The 18975-nt window shown below is 40.7% G+C and overlaps 1 protein-coding gene across 1 annotated transcript in view; it reads left to right on the forward strand.

The window, feature by feature from the left end:
• tns1a (tensin 1a) overlaps window positions 1-18975 on the forward strand; it is a 57268-nt gene that overhangs the window by 28898 nt on the left and 9395 nt on the right. Inside the window, 4 exon segments of the mRNA XM_035677690.1 lie at window positions 11126-12811; window positions 14337-14417; window positions 14809-14972; window positions 15375-15519. Coding sequence (XP_035533583.1) covers window positions 11126-12811; window positions 14337-14417; window positions 14809-14972; window positions 15375-15519 — 2076 coding nt within the window.

Raw genomic sequence — 18975 nt, forward strand, 5'->3', positions numbered from 1 at the left:
GGGTGTTAAACGAATCTTTCATCCTCGGGCGTTTGGATGTCTGAATGCATCTGAGGCTCCACTAACTCATCCTGACACCATTTTAACAGAGTCCAGAGACCTTGGAAATCCAGCTGAGAGGACTCAGCGAAAGATGGGTGTCTTAAAAGGGTCTGCGGGATTAGGCGGCTTAGAGTTGTGTGCATTTCATACTGATGCATGACGTGTGGAGAGGCGTCCTTAGCTTTCTTTAACAGAAGGTATTTGCGATGAGTGTTGCCCTTAAGCAGTTATTGATCGTGTTGGAGTGAAGTGTGTGTGTAAAGGTATTTGTCCAGCTGTTTGTGTTGCTGTTACACAGTATTTGCTATTTTTGTGCTATATGGTCATGCTTAGCCATCTGTCTGTGCCTGTAAATTTTTTCACAATCATATGGGCCTTTTGCAGTTTTTTATGTGGTATGTTTAAGTGTGCATCAGTGTGTGTGTGCAGTGCACCTTGTGTTGTAGGCTTGCCTTTGCTCCACTAATAGCCCTGTGATGTGGTGGCAGCTGCCGACCTAGAGGTCAAACAAGTCAGAAGGCCACCGTTCGGGCCACAGCCAGAGAGCAACTGCACTGCTATGAACAAATCTGCTTTTTAAAAGTGACATGTGTCGCATTTTAACATCAGAAAAAAGTTAATTTCATCCAATCCAGTCCAAGAACAGCTTTCCAGCACAAACTGAGACTGTTTTATGGCGTAAAAACAACAAATACTGAGAGTTGGTCACAGTATAAGATTGTTTTAATCACTTCCAACATGGTTATCCTCTGTCAAATGAAAGCAAGAAAACCAAACATTCGGAGAGAGAGTTTTGGGCAATTTTGCTCTTTACTTTGAAAAAACAGTGGCATTATTTTTCTGTGGTCGTTGATGGTTACATCAGCATACAGTATTGTGGGACAAGTGGATGTTTCAAACGTTTCTAATTAGACAAAAAGTCAGAAAAAGTACAGTTTTCAATATTAAGCTATTAAATAATACCTAGGTTTCTGACCTGAATTTTGTGCTTGTGGATGCAGCATGTGTTCTAGGAATATAATGATCCCTTGAGAATAGCCACTAAACGTAGTGTCTTGCCACAGGAGAATAAGTGTGTGTGTGTTCCAGTGCGTGTGTGGTGTACAGTAGGGCAGCAGGCCCAGTCTTCCTTGTTTACTGCCCACCTCCCATATTTGGCTGGGGCAGAGCGTTGAAACATCGTCTGGAATAGCTGGATAGAGACAGACAGAGAGACAGAGATAGAGAGACAGACACAGAGAGGCACAGAGAAGCAGAGAGGACCAGACTTTTGCAAAGATTTGCCAAAAGTGTAAATCAAGATAAGTTTTTTTTGTGTGTATTGCTGTAGTTTGAATGAAGAAGCAAGGAAAAAAGAGAGATTAAGGAAAGAAGTCAAATAGAGGGGAGACAGAGAGCGGCTAAACAGCATTGGTTGGTGAGTACTGTAAGGCCTTGGGATTACTACAAGCAACCTTCTTGACAAATTAGAAACCTCTGTCAAGTTCAAATGACATATGATATGATATGACATAACATATTCAAACAATGCTAAATAATATCGCAAAAGTTGTGTTATTTTTATAGTGGCCAAATAGTTTCTTGGCAACATCATACAGGTTTGTGCCTTCTAATTCTCCTCACTGTTTTGCCCAGACAAAATGACAGGACTACAACTTTTTGTTCATTTAGTCAAGTCTGACTAAGTCTGTTTGTCTATTTATTGTGTTACCATGTCAACAGTGTTGCATCCTGTGTGTTTGGCACCTATATGGCATAAAATGAGTCATGGAGTGAGCAATTTGTGTGTGGAACATTTTATGAGCGGGCTGCAATTTGGGTATACCAAAACTATTAGGGACCTTGGTTGGTAACTTCATGTGAGCTCCAGAGAGGTCGGACTGGGATACAATGCATGTAGGGTTTGTTCTGAAAACTATCCTGGAGATTTGCAGTATATATACTTTTCTGTATATATTTTACATATTCATGTTTTTTTTTTGCAGGGAGGGTTTTTGTGGGTGCTGCAAGGCAAGTGAAAAGAAGTGAAAGTGAATATGTGATATCCTTGAAAGAAGTTTCAACTTAAGGTACAAATGATTAGATAGCAAGTAACTGAAGTTGATGGTGCTGTTTTTTGTAAAAAGACATTTTAAATTCAGCATTTCAATTTCTCTGTGTCCAGCCCTCGCTGCCACATGTTCATAACTGTGCCATATGCACATATAAATATATATACATTTATTATACTGTTCACACTTGCTATCAAACCCAGTGTTTTAAGAAAAGCTTTACACACTGAAAATTTAAAGTCTAAAGCATAGCCTAAGTCTGCAGAAATGGAAAGTGGTCAGGTATCTTAAAAGCACCCTGTGTATGTCTTGCATGAGCACATAATGCTTCTAGTTAGACCTCGTGCTGACAGCACGGTGAGCTGTAGCAGCAGGTTCAAATCCCAGCCTTGGAAACCCCACTGAGGCAGTCCTTGTCTCTTAATGCCTGCTTTCTCCTACTGTCTGTCTAGATGTCTCCTGAGATGGCTTTCTCTTTGTTTTCCTGCACTCAATTTGTCTTTTTCTTTTTTGCATGCATTGCTGTAAGTTCCAAAGATAGAGCTTTTTTTAAACAGCATCAAAGGGATTTATTCAGAAGAAGTCCACATTTGCTATCAATACAGGTATATCAATCCAAACGCTTAAGTCGGAGGGTTAAACATGGCGCCACACAGCTCTCAAAGAGACAGAGATGACAGACCAGCATCTACGTAGACAGCAGGCAGATACACTTTTATGACAGCTACTAATCCTCACTAGTGAAAGACAAATGGATGGACAGATGCACAGAAAACCAACCCGCCAGTTAGGAGACGGCCAGTCGTACAGAGGCAGACATGCAGGCCGGCAAATTATCCTGAAGTGATCCTGTTGGTCCTCTTTTTATGTCCGAGGTACTGTTATGACACCCTGGCAGTATATTTTTTTAGTCTAGTTTTGAACTAATACTCGACTGGAGCGACTTTTAAACACATTTTGTTGTTTCTTTGACCATGTACTTGATTATTTATATTAAAAAAAACAGTATTTAAAATGTGGAACATTAAAACTCTACAGATTGTTACTCCTGATCATTATATATACAATCAAAAGGGGAGTGGCCACTTAAAGTAATTATGCATTTTGATTTGACTTTTGAAATTTAGAGACATTTTACATTGTGCAGGCACAATAGTTGAGTTTAAAGGTTGCCTGTGGAGTTTTCTTGTAAACAAAGAAAAGTTATATTTATATTTAGTGTTACTTACTAAAACACATTGTCTGTATACCCCTGAGGTTGAATGCCTTTTCCTCCTCATAAAGCACTTTGACCACCATCCAACTGTGAGTCGACATGTGTACTGAGCACTACAAACAAAATGTGGACCCACATTGCTCCATAGCACCACTGGTAGTCAAAAACTCTACACTGTGCTTTTCAGCTTTTCAAAGTTATAAAAAGTAACCAACCAAAAATCCCTTTAAAAAAAATCAACCCAGCTTCAAATCTGATCTGACATTCCCTCTCCTGCGAAGAGTCGACATGAATCTGATGTGGAGTGTAGCTGGTTGTCAGTCAGATATACAGACAGTCAGACAGATAGCGTTTTATGACAGTCACTCAGATGACAGACAGGTTGATGGATGACATCATCCTGAAAAGCAATCTTGGAGACAGACATTGATACAGTCACGTCACGTTATCTTAAACTGTGACAGTTGGACACTGGGTGACAGATGGACTAAGAGGCAGACATGGCAAATATAAAACCACGACAGTTTTCCTTGTGCCAGTCACTGATACACCAACCATGACACCTTTTTCACTGATGGACTGTCACATCATCCCTTATGAGGGTGGCTTTCTCGCTCATGCTCTACTGTAAACATATTTCTTTATAATACCTGTAAAAATAGTTACAGAGTTTTTTCTGGAGTTTACAAGAAGCTCACGTAAATATCTTGGAATAAATTAATAAAAGGACAATTTCTACACTCCAAACAAGAGTATAGCCTTAAAATCAACAAAATTAGGTCCTTCAGTCTTTGACAATGTGCACAAAAGGAATTTGCACTGAAAAAAAAAGATTTTCTTAAAACAAGTTTTAAGAGGAGGAAGATTTTAAGCCCAAATGCTGGATTAAATGGCTGTACAGGGGTATTTTTGCAGTGTCTCCCCGTGTCTCACAGGTCTTTAAGACAAGTCAGTCAGTTGTCAGTCAAACCCAGTCACCCACTGCTGGCATGCAGACTGGCCGTCGTCACGGTGATATGAAAGCTGTGAAGGTGAATGTCACATCCTTCTGCGATGGCTCACTTTTAGAAACATGGCTGCCACTGCATGTCAGTGTGTATAACTGCACTGTAAGAATCACCCACTGACTCAAACATGTTGTGCCTCGTGATGAAAGGGGCAGTTAAGATCTTCAGAAGAAAAAGCTCCAACAAGTTAAAGTTACTTTGGAAAATGTATCTTACTGATGGTTAAACCTTTTTCCTTGAGATCATTATAAATAATGAAGTTGAATAAGCATAAGTTTCACTTGTTTTGTGTTCAAGTTCATTCCTCTATCACTGTGATAATGTCAAAATAACTTTTTATTTACTTTGGGAAAAATGTGCAATGTGTGGAAAACTCACCCTTTTGGCATGTTTTTCTACTTGTTTCAAGAAAAACACGATTCCAAAGAGCCAAAGTCTTGCCAGAAAAAAAAAGCTAATTCAATGTAAATAAAAATACCAGTAACTGAGATAAATACATTTGCATTTTCATAAGAACATTAACCAGCATAGGTGACCAAGGAAGAAAAAAGGCTCTTGAAAATGACTACTATGTTAGAGGGACATGTTATGCAGTGCAAGACTCTCTCCCTGCTCCTTCAAGTTCACCATTGTTTTGGTTTGTCTATGCTGAGCTGTGGAGAAAAAGTTTTTTTTTTCATCTTTGTCATCCTGGCCCTCTTTTATGCAGGGTGCTTCACTTTTCCCAACCTCCCAGTTTTACTGTTCTCACACACGCACACCCAGTTTCCTCCTAACGGATAGACCTTCTCCCAGCTCCAAAGAGCACTTTCTAGCACAGGTCTACCCGCTCACTCTAAATATCCCTTACTGTCGCTGTCTGTCTGCATGTGTGTGTGTGTCGTATATGCATTTATACACATACATGAACTCATACACCCTATCCAACAAAACTGTCATCGTGGTCCTCTTTCCAAAGTAGATGAGACACCCACCATGGAAAAAAATGTACTTATGCGTGTAAACTGTAGGTTTGTTTCTATTTATATGTGTCTGCGATATATAAAAATGGGTTCGGCCCTTTTTATAAGGTCATCAGTAGAAGAGTGTCAGACCCATCTTTAAGTTTCCGCCACCCATGGAAACCTCTAAAGCCTCAAAGAGAATCCAAAGGAAAAATCCACTCAAAAACCCTTGGTTGGTGGTGAAACTGCAGTCCTTTCATGGAATTTGCAATTTTCTAATGATGCATGTTTTTTTTATTAAATGAATACCAGTTTAAGATCCATAGGTGCCAGTTCCACCTACCTGTAGATTGGATATTGCCACCAATTATAAAGTTACTATGACATACAAAATGGTGTCATCTGCATGAAATGAAATTAGAATGATTTACAGAAAGAAAAATATGAATTTGTAGGAACAAAATAAAAATAAAGCGAGCCTTTATGAACCTCTTTTCCTTAGGAATCTGAGTATTTTTGGTGAGTGTAGTTTCTAATTAAGAAGCATCAGTTTTAGATAATAAAACCTGAACTGAATGTGATGTATGAAGGAGGCAAATATGATCACCAGAGTTACATTAGGTAAAATAAATCACAAAATTTGTACTATTAAATTAATTTGATGATTGTAAAAAGCTCTTCTTCCTCACATGAGGGTAATAATTCTGACTTTGCACATTCAGTACTGAACTAACAGTTTTATACCCCAAGAACCCAGGGGGGAATCTATTAAGTATGTGTGCATGAAACACATTCAGCTACAGTGTCCAGCATGTTCTCACTGCTTTATAGGTGTGTTGACAAATGTTCCACCTCAATCACCCTGTCTGTTAATCTCAAATGTACTTCTGTAACTATGTATATAATCCCCATCCCAGCTGGTGCATTTGCAGCAATAACAGTGGTTGTAGCACATTGTCTATTTATAATAAACCATTGGCCACAGGTGTTTAAATGGCTTTTTAATGGTCTCCAAGGCTGCGATGTGGCAATGAAACACTGAAGCGAACACTTAAGAGGATACAGCCAGGAGGCAGGTGCTGTGTGTGTGTGTATGTCTGTGCTTTTTTGTGTGTGCGGTGCTGTATGAGCAATGCCTTTGGCACTTTCACAAGATAGGAAAGTACCTGTCACACAAGAGAATATAGAGAATGGACAGGTGTGTTTGTGTGTGTGTGTGACAGAGAGAGAGAGCGACAGAGAGAGGGAACCTTAGTGCTAAATTGATGGAAGGGACAGATCAGATGCTAAAATGAATTAATTGTTTTAAAGTCAAAGTTGTTGTTTTTTCTTGAACTTGATTTCGATTTTACTGAGTATGTATATGAGTCGTGGAAAATTTGGCTTTGTCCTTTGAAGCGGAGAGAATGGCATGTTACACTTGTTTGCCTCAACATAGGAAACAAGTTGTTAGCTATTTGTGTTAGTCAAGCCTTGGTGACTCAACTGATCTAATTTGAGTCTGCTGCTGCTATTTATTGACACCAGAAGAAAGCTATTTGTTCTATTCATAGGAGAGCTGTCCCATTCAGAATCATGGTCACTGGATTTGACTGGGCAGTAGCTGGTGCAGTCATTACATAGTTTTGGTATGTCGTCAGACTTGGATCAGATCTGGATCTCTGACTTCATATTTCAATGAAAAGTCAAATGTAGCATGTGTCTTATCTTATTCCTCACACATATATAAACCTTGTCAACATAAAGTAATCTTACTGTTGGTTCAACTGTCCACTTTGAGATGCATTGGGTTTTAGACAGTGCTGTAAATGCTTCAGCTCCTGGAGTAAGAGACATGCAAAATTACAGTTATTATAATATAACTGTAATTTTGCATGTTTTAGGTTATAAAATACTAATTCTGCACACTTAAATTTTTCTGAAAGCCATAACTTGTTGGACCAATTTCCTCCTTCCCGGCAGTAATTACACCATTATACCATTATACCATAATGGCCTTATAATATTACAGCTTTGATGATGATTGTATGTGTGCAACTTATATAATACAAGAAATAACCAAATTCATTTTGCAGCATATCCATGTTGCTATGCAGGTAGCTCATGGATGGTTTTTTGGCAACCAACTTTCACAACTGCATCAGCATGCAACAGTAATGTAACTTAAATTTAGATCCACTCAGTGGCTGCTATGGAGCTTTTGATCGTATCGCACAATCTCCCTTAGCAGATGGAGTTTGCCTAGTTGTCATGTAAATGTTCAAATTCCATTTTTTTCTAGCCAAAGGTCATGTGATGTGATCAAAAGTTGCAGGGGCAAATGTAGACGTGGGGTGGCACCTACCCCAGTTTGGTGTCAAATTCTGTGAAATTTAACACATTCATTTACATTATTTTTTTAAAAAAATCAGTAGATCAGATCTTTACAGCCAAGCTGCTCTTCCCTTGGTCTTCTGAGTTGAAGGGTGCCGTCTTGTGTCACGAGTCTGGGGCACATGTAAAGGTTGTGACCTTGCCAGACTTGTTTAGTAAATACCTGTCATGCCCAATGTTGTTTGGCACTTCCGTTCTTTGCTATGCAGGACGATTTTATGAAACTTGCAGGCCTCTTTCCTCCCGTTGGTGACCAAGTAAAAATAGCAAGGAAGGTGTTTAAGGAGGTGAGAGTCACTCCGGAAACATTCAAACACCCCTGTAAAGTTTCTGTCTTCATTGGATCCTTTTGCCATACAAATACGAAAGCCTTGAAAAATATCAGCAATTTTAGATATTGGGAGTGACAAATTAAACATTTTGGAGACATTTTGATGAAAAAAAAGACTTGCTTGTAACTGATTGGTTAAACAGATAGATTTTAGAGTTTTAGTGAATTTGCAAATCACTTTATTCTAAAAAATATAATGTTTTCTCAAAAATATGCAGACATTTTTATTGGATTTAGATGATTTGGATCAAAATTTGTCTAAGTTGGTATTTGTGGTTTCTGTTAGGTTGGTGATTCAGTGGAAACTTTTTAGGCAGCATCCCCAGTAACAGGCACCAAATAGAGACACCAAATCAAAAATAAATCAAAATGTTTCCTGGTAATGCAATTATAATCACGATATAGCAGCAACATCTTGGGTCTCTTACCCAAAAAAAGGTTGCTTTGTGCATTTTTAGTTTGTCTGTTCCTTTCTTTTCTCTATGAGCCATGACATGTCAAATAACAGTGTCTGCTCCACTGATGTAACCCCGGGATGGGGTTAACCAGCAGCTGGAAAAAGCGTCACCCTGGCAAACTTGAGTCGTTTTTGCCATAGAGCACTAATAGATCATCTTTTATGGACTAGAACAAGAATAGAATAGAATAGGCATTGCCTATTCTGTTATAGGATAGGGTCAAAGACAGATGGAGCCTAGCTGGTGGACAATGTAGAAAGTTTTTAAAAACTGTAGATTACGTAAAGCTGAGGCCGTAAGGAGTAAAAAAAAAACATGTATGAAAGATTTATGCCATGCAGTAAAGGTTTTTTCTGCAAAAAAGTTAAACCTTGCTTTGTAAGACTTGCAGATACTAAGGGGAAGGGGAAGGAGGGTGACCCTGAGTGAGGGGATCCCCTCTGATGACATCACCAGGCATGGGTGCTGCAGTCCCGTGCAGACAGATGGCGTGGGAGTTGTAGTTTATTTGAAACGACATCACTTTACAGGCAGCTGGGAGATGGTGGTGTGGGAGTCCCTCCCCCGCTGCCGGGAACAGTCAGAGATCGTCCCAGAGTGCCAGCTCACCCCTTTCGGCAGCTTCAGTGGCCAGGCCCCGCCTCCCTCCGGCAGAGCACATGTTGGGTGATGAGAGGACGTGAATCAGAGAGGACAGGGAGAGTGAGAGAAGAAGCACAGAGGCAGAGAGTTCCTGAGAGTCTACTGAAGGACTTGATGTATAGGCTAAAATGTGGACAACATGATGCTTTTTGATCTCAATCTAATTGGCTGAAGAAGAGGAAATATTTTACACTTTCCTGAGTGTTTTGGGGAAAATGAAGTATTAATTCAGAGGGTTCTACAGTACAGGTAAGGAGTGTGATACCATGATGTGAGATGTAATTATGATTTGAAACCTTTTAGGAATAAGAATAGAATAGAAGCATCTCTAACTCTAACTTACCTCATATAAAAATATGATCAGATCAGATATCCAGGATTTGGAACATGGGTTGTCAACTTTGATTATTTGATTGCTGGCAAGAAAGAAAGTTTGTTTTAATTTTGTCTTCAAAACAATAATAATTTTTAAAAAAAATATGAAATATACTTTTGTCTCAGAATGCTGGACTAGTCTAAATTACAAACAACTTAAATCCAACTTAGAACAAAATGTAACCCTAAACCTTGTCATTTACTTTCATAATGTTAATCACCTTGTGATCATTAAAAACAACCACAGGAACAAACTGTGTTTACAACTTCCTCGTCTGCCTTCTCGTTCTTGTTGCTACTGTGCCTGTGAGTTGTTGTTGACATGGGTTTTGAAATAGCTGCGGTCCGAGTGATCCACCATCTGTCTCCAGGGGTCGCTCAATTTGGAACATCCCGCATATGAGCCAGCCGCGGTCATGTATATGTTGTATATCACTTTGCAAATGTATACTGAATACGGGAAGCCAGTATTGGTGTATTATTTTCCTCTTGTAAGCATAAGTGTTACCACAGAATGAGCTGTTGCACGTGTGATTGTTGCTTTTCATTGAAGCAAGTATAGTGTTTTACAGTTTGAAATAGTGCCCTGTAATTGAAATACACATTTTATCTCCCACTGTGAGAATTACAGTACTATATCTGACCTCCGTTTATGTGTTCATGTGCCACAAATGAGTTGTGCTTTGCTTCCTGTTTTTAACATTTTAAGTTTTTAAAAAACTTTTTTAGGTATTTTTTCACCATTAATTTCCAAAAAGGATGTGTCATGAGTTGGCCGAGGAATGTAAAATGAATTTCTACGCACTTATGATGCTCTAAACAGATGGTGATTTTTCCCCCATGCTTAATGTTTTTAATTGCTGTCTTTCCCTTTCCCTTTGGACTTCAAAATGAGGCTTTTGAGGGACTGCATGGCATCCAGTGTTATTATGGAAGTTTACAGACTGTTTTGCATTTTTATTTGAGGCACAGCCAGGCCAGAAGAATTGGTTCAGTCTTTCAGTTGAGATGAAACATTGCCCTGCCCCATTTGTAACAAAGTAAGATCATAAAATCATAATCTGCCATTAATATGTTATATACATATATGTTTCACACTCCTGTGAAATAATTTATTGGAAACATTGATTGTGTAACTTGTAGGCAATCAGTCTGACTTTGCCAGCATGATTCAGCAGCCAGAAATCAACTTGAGGAAGACAGCTCGTCCTCTCCCAGTCCAGCTCTGGGCTGTCAAACTTGCACTGGCACACCTCTCTTTGGCTCATAGACCAGTTGTTTCAATGTGTTGTACAGGACCCACCCTGGTTCACGTCAGACCATGTGGGCCTGCCCTGACGCAACGTGACACTGGCTTTAGTCTTGCAAATTGGCTATTAATAGAGCTGGAAAGGCTGTGTTGCTGGTGGCTGGGCTACAGCTGAACCTCAGGGTAAAAATATGGGTGCAGAAGGGGGTCATTGTGCTTGTTTTGTGAGTGATTCTGTCTGGTGCAAATTTGACTTGATGACTAAAGCCAATAAAACCTAATGAAGGTGTGTGAAGACAAGACAAGTCACTTTAAGCATACACATCTGAATCATTTACAGTACAAAAAAGGAATATGTGTCGCGATACTATATATGTTTTCTATAACATAGAACTTCTTTAATAATTTCTGTATATGTTTCTTTGCATCTCTTTCAGATGTTGGTCACACCCAAGGTCCACTTGATGGAAGCCTATATGCCCGGGTACGCAAGAAAGACTCCCTGGAGGGAGTTGTCACCATCAACGGCCTCCCAGCCCACGAAAACCCCTTGACCAATGCAGAGAACCCATTACAACACCCCAACCATCCCCTCCAAACCGCTGAGCAGACCCTGCCTGTGACAGGCCACGCCTCCCTCCCTGCCGTCGACCACACCCTCTCCGTGAGCAGTGACTCTGGCAACTCTACCGCATCCATCAAGACTGATCGTACTGATGAGCACAGCCAATCCGTGCATAGCACAGTGAACAACAACAACCCAACAGCGACCCACCCACCGCTCAGCCCACAGGAGAAAAGAGAGCTCGACCAGCTTCTGAGTGGCCTTGAGGCGCCAAATCTTCAACGACAAGCTTACTTGTCTACGTCTACCAGTCCAGGAGGAGGTGTCCGACACCTGGTCCCTGCGCAGGTGCACGTCAACGGGGGCCACACAAGGCTAGTTGGCGCTCCCTCAACAGACGAGCGTGAGACCGATATTCTCGACGACGAGCTGCCCAATAGCCAAGAAGGCAACAGTGTGGACAGCTTGGGGACACTCTCATCCCTAGAGGGTCAGGCAACACCGGCTGACCTCTACTATCAATCACAGACACCAGTAAGCAGGCAGAACGACGGACCCTACCTCGAGAGTGGTGTTCTTGGAGAAAAGTTGATTGAGATGCCCGTGCATGGAGTACGGACGCCCACGGCGATACAAGAGAGGTCGGTGGACTCTGCATCGCCACAGGGGGGATTGAACAACTACCAGAACGGGGGAGGAATGTACCGTTCACAGTCCTTTGGGAATCCGCCAGCCAGCAGCCCCGAGACCAACCCTAAACTAATGCCCAGGGCCCCAGAGAGGAGCACCAGTAGCCGGGAGGCAGTTCAAAGAGGTCTCAGTGCCTGGCACCAGTACAGCCTCCCAGATGATCCGTTTGGCCCCCCTCTTCAGTCCACCCATAGCTTGCCCCACTTCCCCACCTCAGCCTCACAGCGGGATATTGAGCAGTCCATTGAGGCACTTAACATGCTCATGCTTGACCTGGACCCAATAAACTCCCATATGTCCAAATCCCACAGTGCACCTCCTGGGGAGAACAACCTTAATTCATCCCAGGTTCCCTTCTCCCAGACCCTTGCAAGACCCTCATACCAAGCAGACTCTGCCATCCACGGCTACAGCAGCTCTGGGTCTGTCAACAACTCCTTTCATCAGCCCATGCGGTCAGCTGGGAGAGTCTCAACATTGCCCAACCAGAGTCCAGTTATGGACTCCCCAGTGTACTCTCCCCAGAGGTCCAATGTCAGCTACGAACACCAAAACACCACCCCAACACACACCCCAGAGCCCTACCTCCACACACGCCAAGCAACCTACCACTATCCCACCGATCCCTCCTCTAATTTCAATCAGCAGGTTCCAGGGAAGCCTGTGAACTCGTATCCAGGTGGCGGGGTTTCCCACTCGCCAGACCTGCAGGGTTCGTCTCCTTATCCAGGCTATAGTGCCTCTTCCTCTCCTCTCCCCGCACTCACCCCCCAGCCCAAGGATACATCTTCTTCATCCTTGCCCCGAGAACAAGATGCAGAGGAGGAGACACTAAACTTGGAGGGCCTGGTGGCTCAACGCATTGCGGGTAAGGCTTGGAGTTATTGTCTGAAGTGGGTAGATGAATGACTAAATGAATGACAGGGCAAGGAGGTAGTGATTGAAATACTGAGTGAATCAGTACCCAGTGTTTTTGTTATATTTGAGGCTTTGTTTGTAATGCACCACAAATCAAATCAAATTTTGCACACACAATCAAATCAAATTTTATTGTTTCAGTAAAGGTTTGCAGCTTAATATGTCTGAGATGGTGTACAGTTTAGATATTTACTGAATAAGAAAGAAAACTTACATCCGATACGCATTTCATATTAATTTACTTTTATAACAGGAGATATAAGGAAGATTTGCATTCAGAGTTTATAACAAACATGGGTCACCATAAGCACATACATATTAAACACACACTGTAGTTTATTAACATATTTTATACTATATCCATCTACCGTTTATACTACTGCAGACAGTTCTCCAAAAGCATACTATATTATTTTATTTTTTCCACTGATTTTTATTTATTTCAGATACAGAATTAAAATCAAAATGCAGCAACTTGCTTTTACATCTACTTATATTTTTTATATTTCACTAATGTTATTATTCCATGGGAAAGTCCATGGGAAAGTTCAAACAAATCTGCACTGTTACGTAACAACGTCTCCAACTACAAACGCAGTCATGAAGTTCATTTAAGCTTCATTTCCCTGCTATTATAAAATGAATAGAAAACAATGACTTCCTGGAAGGGAATTAAAAACAATCAAGAATCTAATTGAAAGTATTAAGCTGTAACATGAAGTTTTTTGTTTTGTAAATAGTTTGTAATAGTCTCTTGTATTCTCCTTAAAATTCTAGATCAGTATGTGTGCATCCACAGAGCAGACAAGGCTTACTGGATTGGTCAGTGGACTGCATTCAAACATTATTTAGTAAAGCTTCAACTTTAACTGGAAGCATCTTTAGCACCAAGCAGCCCGCAGTGCAGCTTTCAGCAGTTTCTGTTACAGATTCATCATAGGGGTGCCGTACCAGAGGAATGACCTGTAGTCATAAAATTAGCTCTGCAGCTGAAATAAAGCAGAGCTGGTGAGAGTGGAGATGGGATGAGAGTAAGAATAGCCGAACGTTCAGAGGCTCCAGCTTCCATGCATTGTCTGCATTCATATTTACCTTTATGCGGAACCATGTGGCAGCTCCCCGGCGCCTCCCAGTGGAAAAAAGTTGTAAATTCCTCACATTTTTAACCATTTTTATACATGATATAATCCTCAACTCTATAGTATTAAAATAACTTCACCTTGCAGCTATATAACTTTATGGAATATGAGTAAGATTCATCTCATTTGACAAATTTTCATTTTCCTTTCACTTTCATTAGATCCATTTCTGTTCTGATTTTTCTTCTCCTTTTCTGTTCAATCCATCTCCCTGCTGTATGGACAACCCTTCCCATCATTGCTTCCTCCTCTGCACCTCTCTCACCTTCCTCCTCCACCTTTCTCCTCCACCTCCTGCCTTCCACCCACCACCCTGACCTCCCTCCCCGGGAACAGAGTACAACGCTCGTATTCGGGGCATCAGTGAAAGCATGACACCTCAACAATCTGACCGCCATCGCTCCTATTCCTTCTCTGGTTTGTCCACTTTCCCTCGCTTTTATTTATTTGACTTATTTTTTGTTTTGTTTTTGCATTTGTAAAAGCTTTTTCTGCTTCCCAACCATTTTTCAAATTTTCTCTCATGATTGCTTTCTTCATGAGTTTCTATTCCTCCTTTTCCACTGCTCTTTTATTCCCTTCACTTCACTCCTTTACAAACGTCTTTCTCTCTTTCCCTGTATGGCTCTCTTGATAAGGACAGGTTAAGGTTATGTCTTGGTTTCCTTACAGAAGTGGACAATAAACCTATACAAAAGTTAATTACATGAAACATGTCATAAAGACGCTGATATTCTATATGAATGTTTTCTTTTCTTTACTTCCAAGCTTGATTGCTTGATTACTTGAATATCTTGGGGTGTTTCAGGGGTTCGCTCCAGAGGAATGACCCCAGAAGTGACGCAGGAGACGGGTCGGCGTCGCACCACCAGTGAGGGACAGTACCAGAGGAGCCATGATAACACGCCGACGGTGGATTCACCAGATTTCGCCCACAATCTGGCTCTCAACCCGGGAGGAAGGCCCAGAGAGGTCAGCATTGAGTTTTAATGGTGTGAAACCAGATTGAGCCATGCTCTACCAGCAGATAACATGCAACCCCCTGCAACATATATCAGGGGACAAGTATTGCAAATCACTGGTGTCTCATTTAGTGAGCAGGGTTGGCAGGATTTTCTCTTTTAACAGCCCCACGTTGTGATTTGGAAACATTTTTACATTAATGCTGCTCCTACAGGCTTTTTTTCAGTTCATTAATCAGTTTTATTTGACAAAGAAATTGTTATCACAAGGTCCACTTATTTGTTTTTTACAGAGCTATGAGCCACAACTAGTGGTTATTTTTTTCAGTTAAACTAGTGGATCGTTTCTTTGGTTTGTTTTGATATTTAAATTGCTTTTTTGGTATACCTGCCCCCTCTCCATCTTTTCCAGGGTCCCATGCACAGCTACCGGGAGGCATTCGAGGACGACGAGTCAGACAGTTTTACCAACAGTCCTACCTTTGGAGGCGGTGGTGAGAATTCCCCCCAGACCCCCAGCTTCCCTGTGTCGCCACAGACTCCTTACTTCAACATGTGTAGGTTCACGCTGCCTGCAGAGCAGAGGTGCTCTTCAGTCTCTTTTGTCTTTTTCTAACTGAGAAAAAAATATTTAAGTAATAAAAAGATGGACAAGAAAAGCCCGGAAAGAATTAATATTGAGAACAACGCAAACATTTTTTAATTTATTGATTTAATTTATGTTTAATTTAATTCTAGTTAAGTTGTACAATAGAAACAACATACATAAAAAAAACAAATAAAAGGGACAACCCACTAAAAACTAAGCAAACTATTTTGCATAAACATTAAAAAATGCAGTTTTACAAGAAAAAAGTTTAACTTAAACAAATAAACTAATAAACCATAAAGTACTAATTAACCAACAGTACCTCAAATACATTTCACAAGATAAACTCTCAGGAGCAAATAAAATGAAGTTTCTCCTCACAGTCATGAGTCTCCCATACTCGTTCTTTTACACTTGCAGCCCCACCACTTCCTCCCAAATCATTTATCACATTATCTACTGCAGTATTCACCCCATAACTTCCTGTATTATCAGTGTGGACCACCCCTGTCCCCCCAACTGCCGCACACCGCTGCATGACTTCTGGACACACAGGCTTGCCACCTTGACCCCAGGCCTCGTAATTCCAGGATTGCTTGTCCACCCAAAGCCAGTATCCAGAGAAGAAACGCAAACCGACCCAGACGTGGTCCATGGTCTTGTATTTTGCTATCTCTTTCTGGATCAGCAACATCTCTGTCTCTGACGCCACACTGGCCAGGTTGCGGTGATGCTTCCTGCAGTACTCCAAAGCGTCCTCCCAAGTCTTTTCCTCCCTCACCACGACCACACTGTAGCAAACAAAGGTCATTTCATTGTTTGGGTATATATCGTGCCATCTCGTGCCTCGAACATAGCCATAGTCTTCCCCGTCGTTGTTATTTGGCTGATTATCCCGCCAGAAAAATGTGGACACCCCCCCGCCGCCTGACCAAGTCCATTTGTTTCTGTCTGTGACATTCCTTTTCAGTCCTATCCAATATTTATCGACGTTGCCGACAATCTGTTGAAGTTGATCCATGTCGTGTATATTACTGACAGGAGCCAGGTCTGTGTGAGTCTGCCGGCAGTAATTCTGAGCATCGTGCCAGTTCTTTTTCTCATTGATGAAGACGTACTTGCCAAAGCTTGCAGACAAACTCAGCAGGAGCAGGACGCAGGTGAAGGTTTGATCCATCACTGTCTTCTGTCAAAGAACGATGAGCGTCTTGCAGCACACTGAGGATGTGAAGAGGTTTTGAATATGCTGCAGAGTGTGTTTTGCATAGGGTGAGCCACTTCCTTCACTGAGCCGCAGTGTTTTCTATTGTCTAAGATAGCACCAGCATGTCCATGAGTGTGAGATGCTAAATACTATGCTAAATCTTCCTGAGTCAGGTTAAATGAAGTCAGTTCAATTTATAAAACCCAGAATGACAAATCAAATCTATACACCATACAATAAAAAAGGAAGAAACCTCAGGGAGAGCCAATAGTAAATGCAATAGTAAAATGACATTATTTAGAAACACCAAACATCCAGTAAGACAACTGTCCTATTCCACTAAAAAACAAAAATGCATAATTCATTTTAAATCTGACCATTGGCATTGTTTGTATGCACCACTTTCCCCATCAGAGTCATTGGAGTTGGAAAGCCCTGGGACAACACTGGAACAATTTTAATTTCACTTATCAATGAAAAAAGATTTTAAAAAAAACATCTGCATCCTTATCTCCACTACAAACATCCAATTTTTATCCTCTTTGTTCGCAAACATTTGACTTGTGAACAAAACCGACAAGCAGAGCACTTAATTCATAAAAGATTAATAACCACACACATATCCCCTCCCTTTTGGTCTTAGTCTCCAAAAAATGTTGTAAACATACAGCGATAAAGGCCATGTCCCAATGACATTGCACAAACAAATTTTGAATTTGCTTCAGGGAAAACAGGCAAAGTGTTGCACGGCTTGACAGCAAACAAGCAGGTGCGAGCAGGTGTGTGCAAATCATGGTTCTTAGGCACAAGGGCTCATGATGCCAATTGAGAAAAGAAAAGTTTAAAGAAGATTGTTCGCATGAATTTGACTGCAAACACACAAGGCCATTATGTGTATGTGTGGAGGCCATAAACACATTTATATATAATGTAATTGACTGGAATCACTGTTGTAAAATGAAGCAGAAGAGTAATATGATTACATATAATAACATCTCTCGTCTCCTTATTTGTATTACTCTTCCTCTAATTCTTCTCCTGATCTTTATCTTTTGTTTTTTAAACTTTGTACTTTACAATTAAATATATAGAAATATGGACTTATGGATGGATAGATTGAGTGTCATGCACGCCCAATGGCTGTACAACATAAGGCATCTGTGAATTATTAGCAATTATAATGTAGCATTTTTATCATTTTTATTTTTTTTCATCACTGGAATACATTGTTGATGGCTTATTTGCAACCAGCCAATCTTCAGCATAAGATACACAACTCCTTGTTTCAGCAAAGTAAATGTAACGTTTTAGCATTTCTGACCAGTGTTGCATGATGTCAGGTCTGCTGGATTGTCATTGCACTTGAGTTTTTTCTCTGTTTGACATTTTGAAATGAAGAATAAGTGAAAGTAGAAGCCACACACGCAGACACAAGCCTAATTAAATACTTATATGACTGTGAGGATTATTTTGTAAAGCAGCCCTGCCCCCTCCCCTGCAGTCAGTCCTGAACACACAGCTGTTGCAGTAAGAATCTGCCCTGTGGCAAAAACCTTCATATTTACCCAGCCCGTCACCCCCTCTCCATGCCACCTTAAGTGAGCAATGGGCCTGAATACCTGTCATGGATTCTTTTTGTAAATGGAGGATTAATAAAACTGAAGTGTTCATTTCCAAAATGAGACTAGATGTCCATTACCTGGAATTAAATCAACCAATTTCCAGATTTTATTATGCAGCTAATTAGCTGGTTTACTCATAGTGTCACTGTACATTGTTACTTTGGTAGCAATAACTGAGAGAAATGCATCAGTGTGTTTAGATTCATCACTGGCATTTCAGACGGCATCTCATTTTGGAAATAACTCCTCACTTTTTGGATCACTTCCATGTGCCTCTTCCATCTCGCATGGCGACATTAATATGATCCCATCTTCAATCTAGCCACAATCTAACCTGGACCCAGTCATTGCTTTGGTTGCAGCATGCCATAAATCTTCCAACATTTTCATGACTGCATAGTTGTGTTGTGGGTGAATGTTCATTGACCCGTTTTCAGCGTCATGACTAGTTTTGGGTCAAATTAAAGTGACATTTTTCAAGCAAATTCCTTTTGAAAGTGCCAAAAATTCATATTTGAAAGAAATAAATGATTTTGGATTTATTTTGGAACCTGACCTCTACACATTAAATCACTTATTGAGAATACAAAACAGTGTG

Source organism: Morone saxatilis, unplaced genomic scaffold (assembly GCF_004916995.1).
Source record: "Morone saxatilis isolate NCDOM2014 unplaced genomic scaffold, NCSU_SB_2.0 Contig6, whole genome shotgun sequence".
Lineage (NCBI taxonomy): Eukaryota > Metazoa > Chordata > Actinopteri > Moronidae > Morone > Morone saxatilis.